General features: G+C 43.5%; 2 protein-coding genes across 2 annotated transcripts; one reads left to right on the top strand and one right to left on the bottom strand.

The window, feature by feature from the left end:
- Nucleotides 1-590: 590 nt before the first annotated feature.
- On the bottom strand, nucleotides 591-2,554 carry mrpl54 (mitochondrial ribosomal protein L54). The gene is made up of 3 exons (XM_021579188.3): nucleotides 2,327-2,554; nucleotides 1,444-1,600; nucleotides 591-1,241 (listed from the first exon to the last, which is right to left on the bottom strand). Exons 1-3 carry the CDS (start codon nucleotides 2,508-2,510, stop codon nucleotides 1,109-1,111), a joined length of 474 nt encoding a protein of 157 aa, XP_021434863.1. The 5' UTR covers nucleotides 2,511-2,554; the 3' UTR covers nucleotides 591-1,108.
- Nucleotides 2,555-9,715: 7,161 nt separating this feature from the next.
- Nucleotides 9,716-11,268, top strand: fam32a (family with sequence similarity 32 member A). Its single transcript, NM_001165071.2, is given in 4 exon segments — nucleotides 9,716-9,804; nucleotides 10,150-10,291; nucleotides 10,423-10,476; nucleotides 10,578-11,268. Coding segments are annotated over 4 exon segments (342 nt in total). The 5' UTR covers nucleotides 9,716-9,727; the 3' UTR covers nucleotides 10,647-11,268.
- The last annotated feature ends 3,460 nt before the right edge of the window (nucleotides 11,269-14,728 follow it).

Below are 14,728 nucleotides of genomic sequence, written 5' to 3'. Positions count from 1 at the left end.
AAAAAAAAAGCTGATCTACCCCCTAAAGATTAACACATTAGATTATAACAACAAATAAATATCTGCCAACTGCTGTAGCCTATTTATCCGAATTTACCAAAAAAATTAAATTGCATCCATTTACTTGCGTTCTATTCAGATGCTTACGGAATAACCTAAGATTAATTTCTTCGTCCACGTAAACTACTATGTTTATCTCAAAGCATACAAACTGCTTCTTTACCGATGATGTTTTCGATTAGATAAGTTGTTCAATAATTTACAGAAGAACAGACAGAGATTTCTGAACTAGTAGAGAGTTCGGTCTATCTCAGAAGTAGCCTACAGTAATTTGCCTTTGCCAATCTCGTCTTAGGTTTAGCCTACTTTCACCTTCTCTATCTATGCCAATAGATTCACACCAACCCATCAGATCAGCTCTGGAAAAGAGCTGTTGAGAAAAGATCTAATGTGCTTGACCAATTAGTGGAAGAAATATCAGAATTGTGAACTCAGCCAGAGAAGCTTGGAATGATCAACAAACTCCAAACAACCACATGTTGCAGATGAATCAAAATAATAAAAAAGAATAATAAAAACAGAAACAGTCATTGAATTTAGAATGATGTTTATTCACCATCGATAGACAAACTCTTGCATGAAATAAATAGACCTCAACAGGTATTTATTCAGGTGTTCACTGATAAATGACAAGAATAAACAAGGCCTTCATTTTTCTGAAAGTATCTAGCACCGCCATGCATCGATCACAGAGTATTCCAGATGCCATCTGCAAGATGTGAATCAAAACTCCTACTCTCACATAACATGTGAAAATTTTATGTGTGATATTTTTCAAAGAAGCTCATAGATGGTAACATTTGAGATAAGAAATCAAAAGGCAAAAGTTAAGATTAATAAAAAATCCAGGTCTTTCTTTTTGACTTTACTTACAACAAGTCCAAGTTCTCAAGTTGATTGGTGATTCCTTTTCAGCAGAAAGATTAGATTACATACTGACTGACAGTATTGAGTCGGTCAGGTTACAGCTATGCTGTAGTGTCTGGTGTACACAGATCTGCAGAGAGCAGCTGATCACCGAGGGGCTCTCTTTCACTGGCTCTGGGTCCTACAGCTTCTTCCCTTTGTGTAACCTGTTAAAGCGCAACATGTGCTCCTTCCTCAGGACCTTCCAGTACTCATGGCTATCTGGCTCCAGTTCGTGGATATTCTTTGGGGGACCCAGCTGCAACCGGAACAGCCTGGGAGGCAAGAGAGGTAGCAGCTTGGTGTCACTTAAATTGTTCATATGAAATGCTTTGTAATTATTAATTAATAACATTATATGTTTAAAACAAAACCTGCTATTCATGGACATGAAGTTGAGCATTAATAAAATATCCCAGAAAAACATAACTGATCTCCAGCCATCTTCTCAAGGTAGTACCATATTTGAGCACTTACCACTCTGGGTACTCCTCGGGAGGTTTCAGTGCAGGGTCGTCTCCTTGCTTAAAAATGTTGACTCCAACAGCGTGAGAGGTGAGCTTCACAGGGTCCTTACAAACCTCCGGTCCCTTCAGCACATCTTTCACCATACCCTTGCCCTTCCCTTTGGCAGCTGGGAGAGAAAGTAAGTTGGGATGAAAACAGGTTATGACTCATTCTATACTTTAGCACGGCTTTCACTGGTCTTATTACAAAACATGGAACAATGAGTTAGAGAACATGAACAAGATTGGACTTCTGCTTTGTTCTAGTCTCTGCTTTGTTCTAGCCATCTCTCCCAGTGTTTTTGAGAAACATATATGAAATTGTTTCCATTTATAGATCATTTTTTTACAAGTCTTACAAACAGTTACATTTATTAACCGATTAATTGATCTGGAAATGCAATAGCATATATTTAACATCATTGGCTCAAGATATTGTTCTGAATGCTAAGTGGCAAGGAAACACTCCGATTAAATTCTAAAGATCCAGTGCCTTGAGATAAACTTCACAGTTAGAGATAACATGCAAAAGCAAGGCAGATACTATGATTCAGTGGGTGGGTGTGAAATAATTATTTTGATTGCACATGCATTCACGCAGGAAGCTATGACAGGAACTGTGGTACATAGCAAGTAGCTAGCTACCTCACTATATTGGTGCTATAATTATTCATACTGTAATCAAAGAAATAACATTGCTCATCATGCCTGTAATTTACCTGTTCCTGGGTTCATCACCCAGTTATCTTTTCTAATGGTAACTAGCTAGCTAGAGACATTTTCTTGTAAACATATTATCCACCGCACCATTTTATTGTGGGGGAGAAGGATTTTTACAGACGCCATTTACTTACCAACTTTCTTTGCATATCCACACGTCGGAATTCTATACAACAGGTTACTCATACAAAATCTCACAGGTGTATTGGTCGCAAAGCATTTAATTCTCATTGTAGAGCAGAATAATCCGTACCCTGCCATCCGTTCTTGCGGTAAGGGATAACACAAATGGCCACCATGCATGTCTTTGACATTCATAATCGCCACTTCCGGGTAACTTCTTCCTCTAAGGAAAAACGAGCGTATCAGCCGTCGCTGATTTTCTATTGCACGTTACTGCCACCTGCTTGGAGGAATGCATGCGATCAATGTGCCTCTATGCGAAAGCAAAGTACCAATCATTAAACTCATCTGCATAACATCAAGAGAGGAAGATATCCACAACAACAGGTTGACACAGACATCTGGTGTAGGTGGTTGATCAACACTGGACTGTGACTGGATCAGAAATGGATGGAAAGGTAGAGGGGTTAGTAGTTAAGGAGGACGGGATGGAGTGTAGTGATGGAGTGGAAAAAAGTAGAAGTATAGTAAGAGTAAAGGTTAAGAAGAAGAGGAAGCCTGAGGAGCCTTTGCCGGTCTTGTCAGAGGAGAGTAGTGATGATGAGGGAGGTTCGGTTCACAGTGTTGTACTGAGAGAAGTGGAGTTCAAGGTGTTGGTGAAATTTAAGGATCAAGGTGGACTTACGGTGGTGAGGCCTATCGCGTTGATGAGGGATTTGGAGTAGAAGAGTTTGTGTCTGCTAAAGTTCTTCGTGATGGAAGTTTGGTGGTGGTGCGTTTCAATGCTAAACAGTATGAGTTGGCACTCAAACTCAAGCAGGTATGTAAACGTGTGGTTGATAGTAGCATGCCGGATCAAACTGGACGGAAGTGGGTGAAGGGCATTATTACACGAGAAAGGAAGAAGGTGGATAGCTTGTCAGTGCTACTAAACTTTGAGGATCTGGTATTGCCAGGAAAACTTAGGATTGGATATATGAGTTACTATGTGGGAGCATATGTTCCGAAACCATTGCATTGCTATAACTGTCAAAGGTTTGGGTGTGTAGCTGTGGTGTGTAAAGGCAAAAGGAGATGTGCGAAGTGTGGGGGAGAACATGCATTGTGGAGATGGGGTCCAGTTAAAGTGCTGTAACTGTGGGGGTGCCCATAGTGTAGCATATGGGGGTTGTTCAGTGATGAAAAGACAGGTGGGAAGTGCAGCAGGTGAGGAGTGAGCTTAACATCTCGTATGCAGAAGCAGTGAAGGTAGTTCACACAGAAACAATCGGGGCACCTAGAAGAGCAGGTATTCCGGGGCCAATTGGGATGTAGGTTGGGCATGATGAAGGGAGCAGAATGGGGGAGAGTACATAGTGGAGCAGGCAGTGAGGTATCTTGGGATCACAGTACCTTCATGGGAAAATGTACAGGGTGACCTCAATAAGATTGAGAATCAGTCCAGCCAGGAATCATGTATTGGTTCATTTGCATTATGGTGTTAATCATTCAATGGAATGCCAGAAGTTTGATGGCTGATGGGCAAGAGTTCAACCAGTTTATTCAGGAGTTACCAGCCAAACCTGATGTTATATGTTTCCAGGAGACATGGCTAAAACCTACTCTAGGTTTTGTAATACAAGGTTATGTTGCAGTCCGTAGAGATAAGGTGGCAGGGAGAGGATGGGGGTGTGTTACCTTTATAAAGTGAGGGATCCCTAATAGGTGTGTGGGAGAGGGAGTGGAACAGGAGTATGTAGTGGTGGAGGTGTGGTTGGGAGGGGGGAATATGGTAATAGTGAACTTTTACAACCCGTGTAAGAGACTGGAGTTGCGGGTCCTTGGGAATGTAGAAGGTCCAGATAGGAGATGGGTAATGTGGATTGGGTATTTTAATACTCATAGTACACTCTTGGGAGGGTGACAGACTTAGGTAAATGGACAAGTGTTGGAGAAACTACTGGATGAGAAAGGGCTTGTGAGTCTTAATGACAGCTGGGGAACAGGATTGACCCAGTAACTGGAAATGAATCTGCTCTGGATCTTACTTTGATCTCAAGTTCAATGGCAGGCAGATGTGGTTGGAAGGTTTTGGAAGAATCTGCAGTGGGCAGTGATCACTATCCTATCATATGTACTGTTGGAATAAGGGAGGAAGAATTAGTAGGAAATGGATTGAGGAGATGGATATTTGGGAAAGCGGAGTGGGTTCGGTTTCAGGAGTTGAGTGAACAGGAGTTGTCTCAGGTAGATCTTAATTCAGCTATAGAAACAGTCGATGCAATAAGAGGAGCAAATGTAGGAGCTGCAAGGCAGGTGATTCCTATTGGTACAAAGGGGAGAAAGAGTAACGCAGTCCAATAGTGGAGTGATGAGTGTAGAGAAACAGTGAAGAGTAGGAAAAGGGCTTTCAGAATGTTGAAAACATACCATAATTACAGCTAAGAGGGAGTATTGGAGGACATCCGGGGGGTCCTGGATCAGAGAGAGATGGTGGGGGATACATTGAATAAACATTTTACATTGGCCTAGATGAAGAGAGCATTAGCTAGAACTGCCTGGAAGTTGGAAGCAGGTGGTAGTGGTGCCAATACGGAAACCTGGAAAAGACCATACTAGTCCTTCAAGCTATAGGCCGATAGAGTTGACATCTCATGCATGTAAAATTATGGAAAGGATGATAACGGAATGACTGATGTACTTTCTGAAGAGTAGAGGACTGTCACAATATCAAAGTGGGTTCAGGAAAGGCAGGGGGAACGATGGAACCTGTATTGTGTCTCGAGTCAGGCATACTTAAGGCACAGGCAAATAAAGAGGTGGTGGTAGCCATTTTTTTCGATGTAGAGATGGCTCGTGATACGATGTGGAAGGAAGGCCTACATATCAAGCTTTATAACATGGGGGTTGGAAAGGGTTTTTAACTGGATACATTTGATTTTTGGGCGATCAATACGAGTGAGGGTGGGGAGCTCTGTCAGAAAGCTATGAGGTAGACAATGGTACCCACCAGGAAAGTGTCATTAATAACAGCTGGTGCGCGATGTCTAACATTAAAGTCTCACGGTATTGCTCGCCTGAGGTGGAGTACCTTATGATAAGCTGTAGACCACACTATCTACCAAGAGAGTTCTCATCTATATTATTCGTAGCCGTCTATTTACCACCACAAACCGATGCTGACACTAAGACCACACTCAACCAGCTGTATAAGGCCATAAGCAAAGAAGAAAATGCTCATCCAGAAGCTGCAAACCATTACAGACTATAAAGGGAAGTACAGCCGGGAGCTGCCCAGTGACACGAGCCTACCAGACGAGCTAAACTACTTCTATGCTCGCTTCGAGGCAAGTAACACTTAAACATGCATTAGAGCAACAGCTGTTACAGAAGACTGTGTGATCACGTTCTCCAAAGGCCGATGTGAGTAAGACCTTTAAACAGGTCAACAGTCACAAGGCTGCAGGGCCAGACGGATTACCAGGACATGTGCTGTGAGCATGCGCTGACCAATTGGTGAGTGTCTTCACTGACATTTTCAACCTCTCCCTGTCCGAGTCTGTAATACCAACATGTTTTAAGCAGACCACCATAGTCCCTGTGCCCAAGAACACTAAGGTAACCTGCCCAATGACTACCGACCCTTAGCACTCACATCTGTAGCCCTGAAGTGCTTTGAAAGGCTGGTCATGGCTCACATCAACACCATTATCCCAGACACCCTAGACCCACTCCAATTTGCATATTGCCCTGACAGATCCACAGATAATGCAATCTCTATTGCTTTGCACACTGCCCTTTCCCACCTGCATAAAAGGAACACCAATGTGAGAATGCTATTCATTGACTACAGCTCAGCGTTCAACACCATAGTGCCCTCAAAGCTCATCACTAAGCTAAGGACCCTGGGACTAAACACCTCCCTCTGCAGCTGGATCCTGGACTTCCTGAAAGTCCGCCCACAGGTGGTAAGGGTAGGTAACAACATATCCGCCACGCTGATCCTCAACACAGGGCCCCCTCAAGGGTGCGTGCTCAGTCCCCTCCTGTATTCCCTGTTCACTCATGACTGCACGTCCAGGCACGACTCCAACACCATCCTTAAGTTTGCTGAAAAGTGACTATGCCTCCTGTGATGCATAGTCACTTTAGCATATTACCTTGACTAACCTGTACCCCCGCACATTGACTCTGTACCGGTACCCCATGTATAATCTCGTTGTTGTTATTTTATTGTGTAACATTTCATTTTTAACTTTAGTTTATTTAGTAAATATTTTCTTAACTATATTTCTTGAACTGCATTGTTGATTAAGAGAGTAGTTGTCAAAGGAAAGAAAATATTGAATGTGATGGATTGCTTGTCAGGAGTGGAGTGGGGGCAGATAGAATGACATTGAAAATGATATACACTGCTCAAAAAAATAAAGGGAACACTTAAACAACACAATGTAACTCCAAGTCAATCACACTTCTATGAAATCAAACTGTCCACTTAGGAAGCAACACCAATTGACAATACATTTCACATGCTGCTGTGCAAATGGAATAGACAACAGGTGGAAATTATAGGCAATTAGCAAGACACCACCAATAAAGGAGTGGTTCGGCAGGTGGTAACCACAGACCACTTCTCAGTTCCTATGCTTCCTGGCTGATGTTTTGGTCACTTTTGAATGCTGGCGGTGCTTTCACTCTAGTGGTAGCATGAGACGGAGTCTACAACCCACACAAGTGGCTCAGGTAGTGCAGCTCATCCAGGATGGGAACATCAATGCGAGCTGTGGCAAGAAGGTTTGCTGTGTCTGTCAGCGTAGTGTCCAGAGCATGGAGGTGCTACCAGGAGACAGGCCAGTACATCAGGAGACATGGAGGAGGCCGTAGGAGGGCAACAACCCAGCAGCAGGACCGCTACCTCCGCCTCTGTGCAAGGAGGAGCAGGAGGAGTACTGCCAGAGCCCTGCAAAATGACCTCCAGCAGGCCACAAATGTGCATGTGTCTGCTCAAACGGTCAGAAACAGACTCCATGGGGGTGGTATGAGGGCCCGACGTCCACAGGTGGGGGTTGTGCTTACGGCCCAACACCGTGCAGGACGTTTGGCATTTGCCAGAGAACACCAAGATTGGCAAATTCACCACTGGCGCCCTGTGCTCTTTACAGATGAAAGCAGGTTCATACTGAGCATGTGACAGACGTGACAGAGTCTGGAGACGCTGTGGAGAACGTTCTGCTGCCTGCAACATCCTCCAGCATGACCGGTTTGGTGGTGGGTCAGTCATGGTGTGGGGTGGCATTTCTTTGGGGGGGCCGCACAGCCCTCCATCTGCTCGCCAGAGGTAGCCTGACTGCCATTAGGTACCGAGATGAGATCCTCAGACCCCTTGTGAGACCATATGCTGGTGCGGTTGGCCCTGGGTTCCTCCTAATGCAAGACAATGCTAGACCTCATGTGGCTGGAGTGTGTCAGCAGTTCCTGCAAGAGGAAGGCATTGATGCTATGGACTGGCCAGCCCGTTCCCCAGACCTGAATCCAATTGAGCAAATCTGGGACATCATGTCTCGCTCCATCCACCAATGACACTTTGCACCACAGACTGTCCAGGAGTTGGCGGATGCTTTAGTCCAGGTCTGGAAGGAGATCCCTCAGGAGACCATCCGCCACCTCACCAGGAGCATGCCCAGGCATTGTAGGGAGGTCATACAGGCACGTGGAGGCTACACACACTACTGAGCCTCATTTTGACTTGTTTTAAGGACATTACATCAAAGTTGGATCAGCCTGTAGTGTGGTTTTTCACTTTAATTTTGAGTGTCACAACAAATCCAGACCTCCATGGGTTGATAAATTTGATTTCCATTGATCATTTTTGTGTGATTTTGTTGTCAGCACATTCAACTATGTAAAGAAAAGAGTATTTAGGATTCAGATCTAGGATGTGTTATTTTAGTGTTCCCTTTGTTTTTGTTTTTTTGAGCAGTGTATATATATATATATATATATATATACACATGTATATATATATAGCGTTGTTACGGTCATCAATGGATCAGCAGCTCAAACATTTAAAAAAATGTGAGATGTTGTCCAGGCCAAAGCCCTAAGAATATGTTGTGGAGCACTCAGGACCTCCCCGGTGGCAGCAATGCAGGTAGAGTTGGGAGAGATGCCGTTTAAGTTAAGAAGACAGCTGGCCATGACATATTGTGTAAATCTACAAACACATAAGGTTACACATCCTACAAAAAAGGTGAACTAAATCTGAATACAAGCTTTGGGTGGATAGGCAATTGCATGGCGAGGGAGATGGGTTTGTTTGGGAGGGAGTTCAGCCCCTTTGCGGTTCTCACTGCTTTCCCACCTTGGTTTCTCCCTCAGCCAGTGATAGATCTAGGGTTGCTTGAGAGGGTGTTGAGGAAGGAGTTGATTCAGTTGTAAGTGAACATTTAAGTGAACATTTAATATTATATACTACACTATTATATACTGTACTATTAAATATATGATATACTTTAATATATTCACAGATGGATCTAAGAACCCTAAAACAGGGACGACGGGGCAGTGACGAAAAGAGCAACGGATAATTTATCTGTTTATACAATGGAGTTGTTGGCCATACTATTGGCTGCAGAGAGGGGAGAGGAGGTGAGGCCAGAATTCATGTGTGTCTCAGAGCGGAAAGGATGTAATTGTATGAGGTTTTGCAGTGCTTGTATAGGGTGAAACAGATGGGGTAAATCCTACCCAATCATCCCTTCTCCCTAAGGAAACGAAATACATAATGAAATACTACATCCCCTTTAGATTTCCCCAGCAGTTCACTTAATCCTGGCCTTTCAACCCCATTACTCCTCAAATCCAATAACAATCACTCCCTTTCTCTCACATATTTCTGGCACTGAAATAGAATATGTTCCACTGTCTCCATCTCCTCCTGACTATGATCACACCTCCCAGTCGGATGTTTCTCCCCCAATTTCAATGTACTATTTAGCCTTGTGTGTCCAGTCTCAGCCTTGTGAATACACTTTCCTTCCCTTCTCTCTCGGCCGGAGGACTTCCCTGCCCCCACCTTTTCCTGGATCTTATACAGGTGTCTTACCTTACTCTCTCTCTGTTCCACAATTCTTGCCACTTTTAACCACTGTTCTTGTTAACCCCTTGGCTTCTGCTTTACTGATTGACAATTCCATCTCAACATTAGGATGTTTAAGAGCCTGCTTGGCGATAATACCCACTTCCTCATCCCCCTCTACTCCCACATGAGCTGCTACCCAGAGGAGCATAACAAATACCCCCATCGATTTAGACCTCCACTGTCTCTGAACCACACTCCAATCTCGTTGGTGGCGGTAATGCGCCTTAAAGTTGTTTGCCAACCGCCATATAAATCCACAGAAGAAGAAGACGACGAATCCACAACAACAAAGATGTCGGATCAATACGCCACCGTTCAGAAAGGCTCCCTGAAATTGAAAGGGATTGGAGTTGTTTCCGCTGGTAAAAAGTATGTATTTCATGTTATTATTACTTATAAGTCCGTGTGCTCTAAAACCTATGTAGCTCTTTCACCTTGGTCGGACGTGAAAGAGTAGCTAGCTCTGTCCCTATTAACCAGCTAAATTCGCTAACCAGCTAAAGTTAGCTTCGCTACAAGCACACATGGTAACCGCAACATCATCGGTTGTTCACTGTAAATTGTTACATACGTAGCTAGTGTCAGCCTATTTAAATTCATGTAGCTTTAAGTGCAAGTAATCAGACATGTAGGCCTAATCTAGTATTTCCCTCAAAGCTTTAGTTGGTGTAACGTTACCTACCATGTTTGTTTATTTATTTATTTATTTATTAGAAAGAAGAAGAAGGACAAAGAGACGAAGCGTTTGGAGCAGCAAATTAATACAAATCGAAACGAAGAGGAGGAGACCAAGAGTGGATACATTGACAAAAGAACACCAGCTCAAATTGCATTTGACAAGATGCAAGAGAAGAGGGTAATACTCATTGTTCTAGATACATGTATTGTCCAACTGATGTTAAAGCACTGAAATAGATACAATGTTGGTGATGGGATGAAATACTTAGTTTACCATTATTCCCCCCACACCTTTTTAATTTCTTTCAGCAAATGGAGAGGATTTTGAACAAAGCAGAAAAAACTCACAAGAGGAGAGTTGAGGTAAGACATTTTATGCAGTTACTGTAATTCTGAAAATATGCTTGGAGTGGAGTTGTACAAACCACTGGCATTTACTATAAACAACAGTATTTTTGTTGCAGGATTTCAACCGTCACCTGGACAGCCTGACAGAACATTACGATATTCCTAAAGTCAGCTGGACCAAATAAAGAGGACTACTTGATCACTTATTTTAGAATATGCTTTAGAAATTCATTTTATGCCCATTGTGACACATGCTGTCATTTGTTTGTTAATATGTAATATGGGTCAGTTCTTAAATTCACTCTGGCTATCTCCTCAGATTTAAGAGCACTCGTCTGTGTGCCAGAGCGGAGAATAACTGATGAATTTGATAATGCTCAGCAACTGTTGAATATGATAGTTTGTTGCCAGCAGCACAGTTACTCACCAACGCTCTGGATAACATGAAAACAGTCTAACCAGCTCTGCTAGGGAGAGTAAAATGATCAGTGAGGTGTTCTCTCATTTGTCTGAAAGTAACTAGCCAATGTTAGCCAGTTAGCTTGGGTGCTTGACTGCTGTGTGAGGTCAGAACACTCATATCAATCCTACTCCTCAGCCAGAGCTTCCAGTGTATGCTCTGAATTCATGAACAGATAATCAGACAAAGTTCTGAATTTACAAATGCACAGAGTGCACTCCGGCACTCCAGAGTGACTTTACGAACACACCCTTTGTGAATACATTTGTTCCATATGCTGAATTATACTAGATTATACAGGAATGCTGTTGTAATCATGTGTATTTGATTAAAGTGAGTTACCTTTCATTGTATTTGGAAATTCACTCATACACCATAATATTGATTGTTGCAGTTGGCTCTGTGTAGTTAATTGCTGTAAAGATGGCATTTTCCACAGGCCAAACTGCAGAGCCATCTATTTGTGAAGTAGAGGCATGGAGATCCTACTATTATTATTATAGCCCCAAATTGTTTGAGTAGGTGTGCTGATCTCAGATCAGTTTTGGCCTTTAGATCATAATGCATATGATTATATGTACAGATCCTTGATCAGCACTCCTATTCTGAAACACTTTGTGTATATGTGCCCTGGTCTCTTATACCACCACATGCATAAGTAAGTACTGTGTATTCTCCAAGGTAATTCAAATTTGTAATAGAAAACAATATGGACCAAATTATGTATGAATGAAACATTTTGTCTTGGAAAAGGTGGTGCTAGAACATAGTTTCCAACTCTAGCGGCAGTTTCGGGGTAGAGAGAGGTTGCGAGGGCAGCATGGAGGAGCATAAAGTGATTCTGAAGTTTAGGGAGGAAGGGGGAGTTGGGGGTGATGAGTCTGAAGGTTGTGATACAAGAGTTGATCGGGGAAGTTGTCAATGCTAAAGTGTTAAGAGATGGGAGCTTGTTGGATTTCTGTAAGGACATGGTGCAGAGGGGGAAAAAGCTCTGAGTGAAGTGAATAGGGAAGTGTAAGGTGGTGTCGAGCAGCTGGCCTGGCTAAGCGGGGAATCAGTGGATTACAGGGGTGCCTGAGAAGCGTCAACTTGAGAAGGCATTGTAAATGTTCAAAGATTCAAAGCAACAAGGGGTGGTGTTAGTGTAAATAGCTCATCTATTCTGTTACACTTCAAGGACTGGGTACTGCCAAATATAGTAACCATAGGATATATGAGCTATTATGTGAGGGTTTATGCCCCGAAGCCTTTAAGATGTTATAACTGCCAGAGGTTTGGGCATGTGGCAACCGCATGTAAAGAGAAAACGAGGTGTGGAGGGGAGGATGAGTATGGAAAGTGTGGGGATGGTGTACAACCAAAGTGCTGCAGCTGTGGGGGTGCTCATAGTGTGACATATGATGGGTGTGAGGCAATGAAGATAAGAGAAAGCTGGTGACATTCATAGCAAGAGCTATCAATAGCACTGCTAAAGTAGTGTCTAAAACAGAGGATTCAGCTCATAGTGAAAGCGGCTGGGAGACATCAGTTTATGATAGTTGACATGGGAAGAGGTTTGAGATTACCTCATCAGCCGAGGGTGAAGTCATGTATTACTGGATGGCCAAGTGATGGAAAATATGATAGAAATGAAAGATCTGGTGTGCCTGAATGATGGCTGAGGGACCAGGATTGATGTAGCCACAGAGAAAGTCTGCCATGGACCCCACTCTTATCTTGTGCGATGGCAGGAATCTGTAAGTGGGAGGTATGGGAGGAGTCAACAGTAGGGAAAGATCATTACCCCATAGAATGCGCAGTAGGCCGGAGGGAGGTGGTGTTAGTGAATGGAGTAGGCAGGTGAATGTTTGGAAGTGGGATCCGTTTCAGGAGCTGAGTTAGCAGGTGATGACTTGGGTGGATAAGAGCGGGGATGTGGATTGTATGAATAACTGGGTGAGAGCAGCTTTAGTGGGGGCGGCTACTGAGGCTATACCTAAGAGTTCAGGGAGGTGGAGGAGGAAAGCAGTCCCATGGTGGATGGAGGAGTGTGGAACAATGGTGTGGAGTAGAAACAGGGCATTTAGAGTACTGAAAAGGATGCATAACTACCAACATCTGATTCGGTATAAGCACGCCCTGGTGAGGAGAATTATCTGTCAGGCAAAGAGGTCATATTGGCGTCGGTTCTGTGACACTGTTGGAAGAGCGACACGTGTGGGAGATGATTAAGAGGATGAGCGGAGTCACAAGGTGGTGGGATTATCCATTGTTGACGAGTGGAGATGATATGGCAGTAACAGACGAGGAGAAGGCCGAGATAATTGCCAAAGCGTTTGTCCAAATGCATAGCTTGGCAAATTTGTCAGAGGAGGGAGGGAGAGAGAGAGAACGAGAGAGGAGAACCCTGGAGTGCTGGATAGTAGGGAGGATGTAAATGATGCATCGAATGCCCCATTTACCATGGCAGAGATGAAAAAATCTAATCAAATTTATTTATATAGCCCTTCGTACATCAGCTGATATCTCAAAGTGCTGTACAGAAACCCAGCCTAAAACCCCAAACAGCAAGCAATGCAGGTGTAGAAGCACGGTGGCTAGGAAAAACTCCCTAGAAAGGCCAAAACCTAGGAAGAAACCTAGAGAGGAACCAGGCTATGTGGGGTGGCCAGTCCTCTTCTGGCTGTGCCGGGTGGAGATTATAGATGTTCAAATGTTCATAAATGACCAGCATGGTCCAATAATAATAAGGCAGAACAGTTGAAACTGGAGTAGCAGCACGGCCAGGTGGACTGGGGACAGCAAGGAGTCATCATGTCAGGTAGTCCTGAGGCATGGTCCTAGGGCTCAGGTCCTCCTCCGAGAGAAAGAGAGAGCACACTTAAATTCACACAGGACACCGAATAGGACAGGAGAAGTACTCCAGATATAACAAACTGACCCTAGCCCCCCGACACATAAACTACTGCAGCATAAATACTGGAGGCTGAGACAGGAGGGGTCAGGAGACACTGTGGCCCCATCTGAGGACACCCCCGGACAGGGCCAAACAGGAAGGATATAACCCCACCCAATAGGTAAGGCTGGGTTAACTTCACCTGGGAAAGATGAGGTGTGCAATGTTATGTTGGCCCATCTTAGGGATGAGGCACTGGATAAGGTGTTTGTGTTGTACAACAGAGTGTGGTAGGAGGGGAAACTACCAGGCAGCTGGAAGGAGGCAGTAGTGGTTCCAATCCGGAAGCCAGGGAAGGACCCAATGAGGCCAACAAGCTATCGGCCAATAGCTTTAACAACACATGTACTGTATATAAGATTATGGAGTGTTTGATTTCGGAGAGGCTACTTATTTCCTGGAGAGCAGTGGGCTAGTATTGCCCCGTCAGAGTGGGTTCAGGAAGGGTAGGGGAACTATGGACCCAGTGCTATGCTTAGAAGCAGGTCAGGAAGGCTCAGGTGAACAAGGAGACTGATCTTTTCAGTTGTGTAAAGTATTTAAGTAAACATAATTGAAAGCACTACTTAAGTAGTTTTTTAGGTTATCTGTACTTTACTATTCATATTTTTGACAACTTTTAATTCACTGCATTCCTAAACTCACTTTAAAATAATGTACTTTCTATTACATACATTTTTCCTGACACCCAAAAGTACTTGTTACATTTTGAATGCTTACCAGAACATTTTACAATTCACACTCTTAAAGAAAAAAATCCCTCGTCATCCCTACTGCATCTGATCTGGTGGATTCACTAAACACAAATGCTTCATTTTTAAATGATGAGGGTTGGAGTGTGCCCCTGGCTATCTGTAAATAAATAAAAAACA

This window comes from Oncorhynchus mykiss, chromosome 1, assembly GCF_057628025.1.
Source record: "Oncorhynchus mykiss isolate SJ-2025 chromosome 1, ASM5762802v1, whole genome shotgun sequence".
NCBI classification, from domain to species: Eukaryota; Metazoa; Chordata; class Actinopteri; order Salmoniformes; family Salmonidae; genus Oncorhynchus; species Oncorhynchus mykiss.
This window is presented reverse-complemented; position numbering and strand designations above follow the sequence as displayed.

Coding starts and splice junctions, on each gene's coding strand:
- mrpl54 (XM_021579188.3), bottom strand. CDS start 2,510: ATGAATGTCAAAGACATGCATGGTGGCCATTTGTGTTATCCCTTACCG. Junction 1,601..2,326: donor TGGATATGCAAAGAAAGTTG/GTAAGTAAATGG, acceptor TTTCTCTCCCAG/CTGCCAAAGGGAAGGGCAAG. Junction 1,242..1,443: donor CCCGAGGAGTACCCAGAGTG/GTAAGTGCTCAA, acceptor CTTGCCTCCCAG/GCTGTTCCGGTTGCAGCTGG.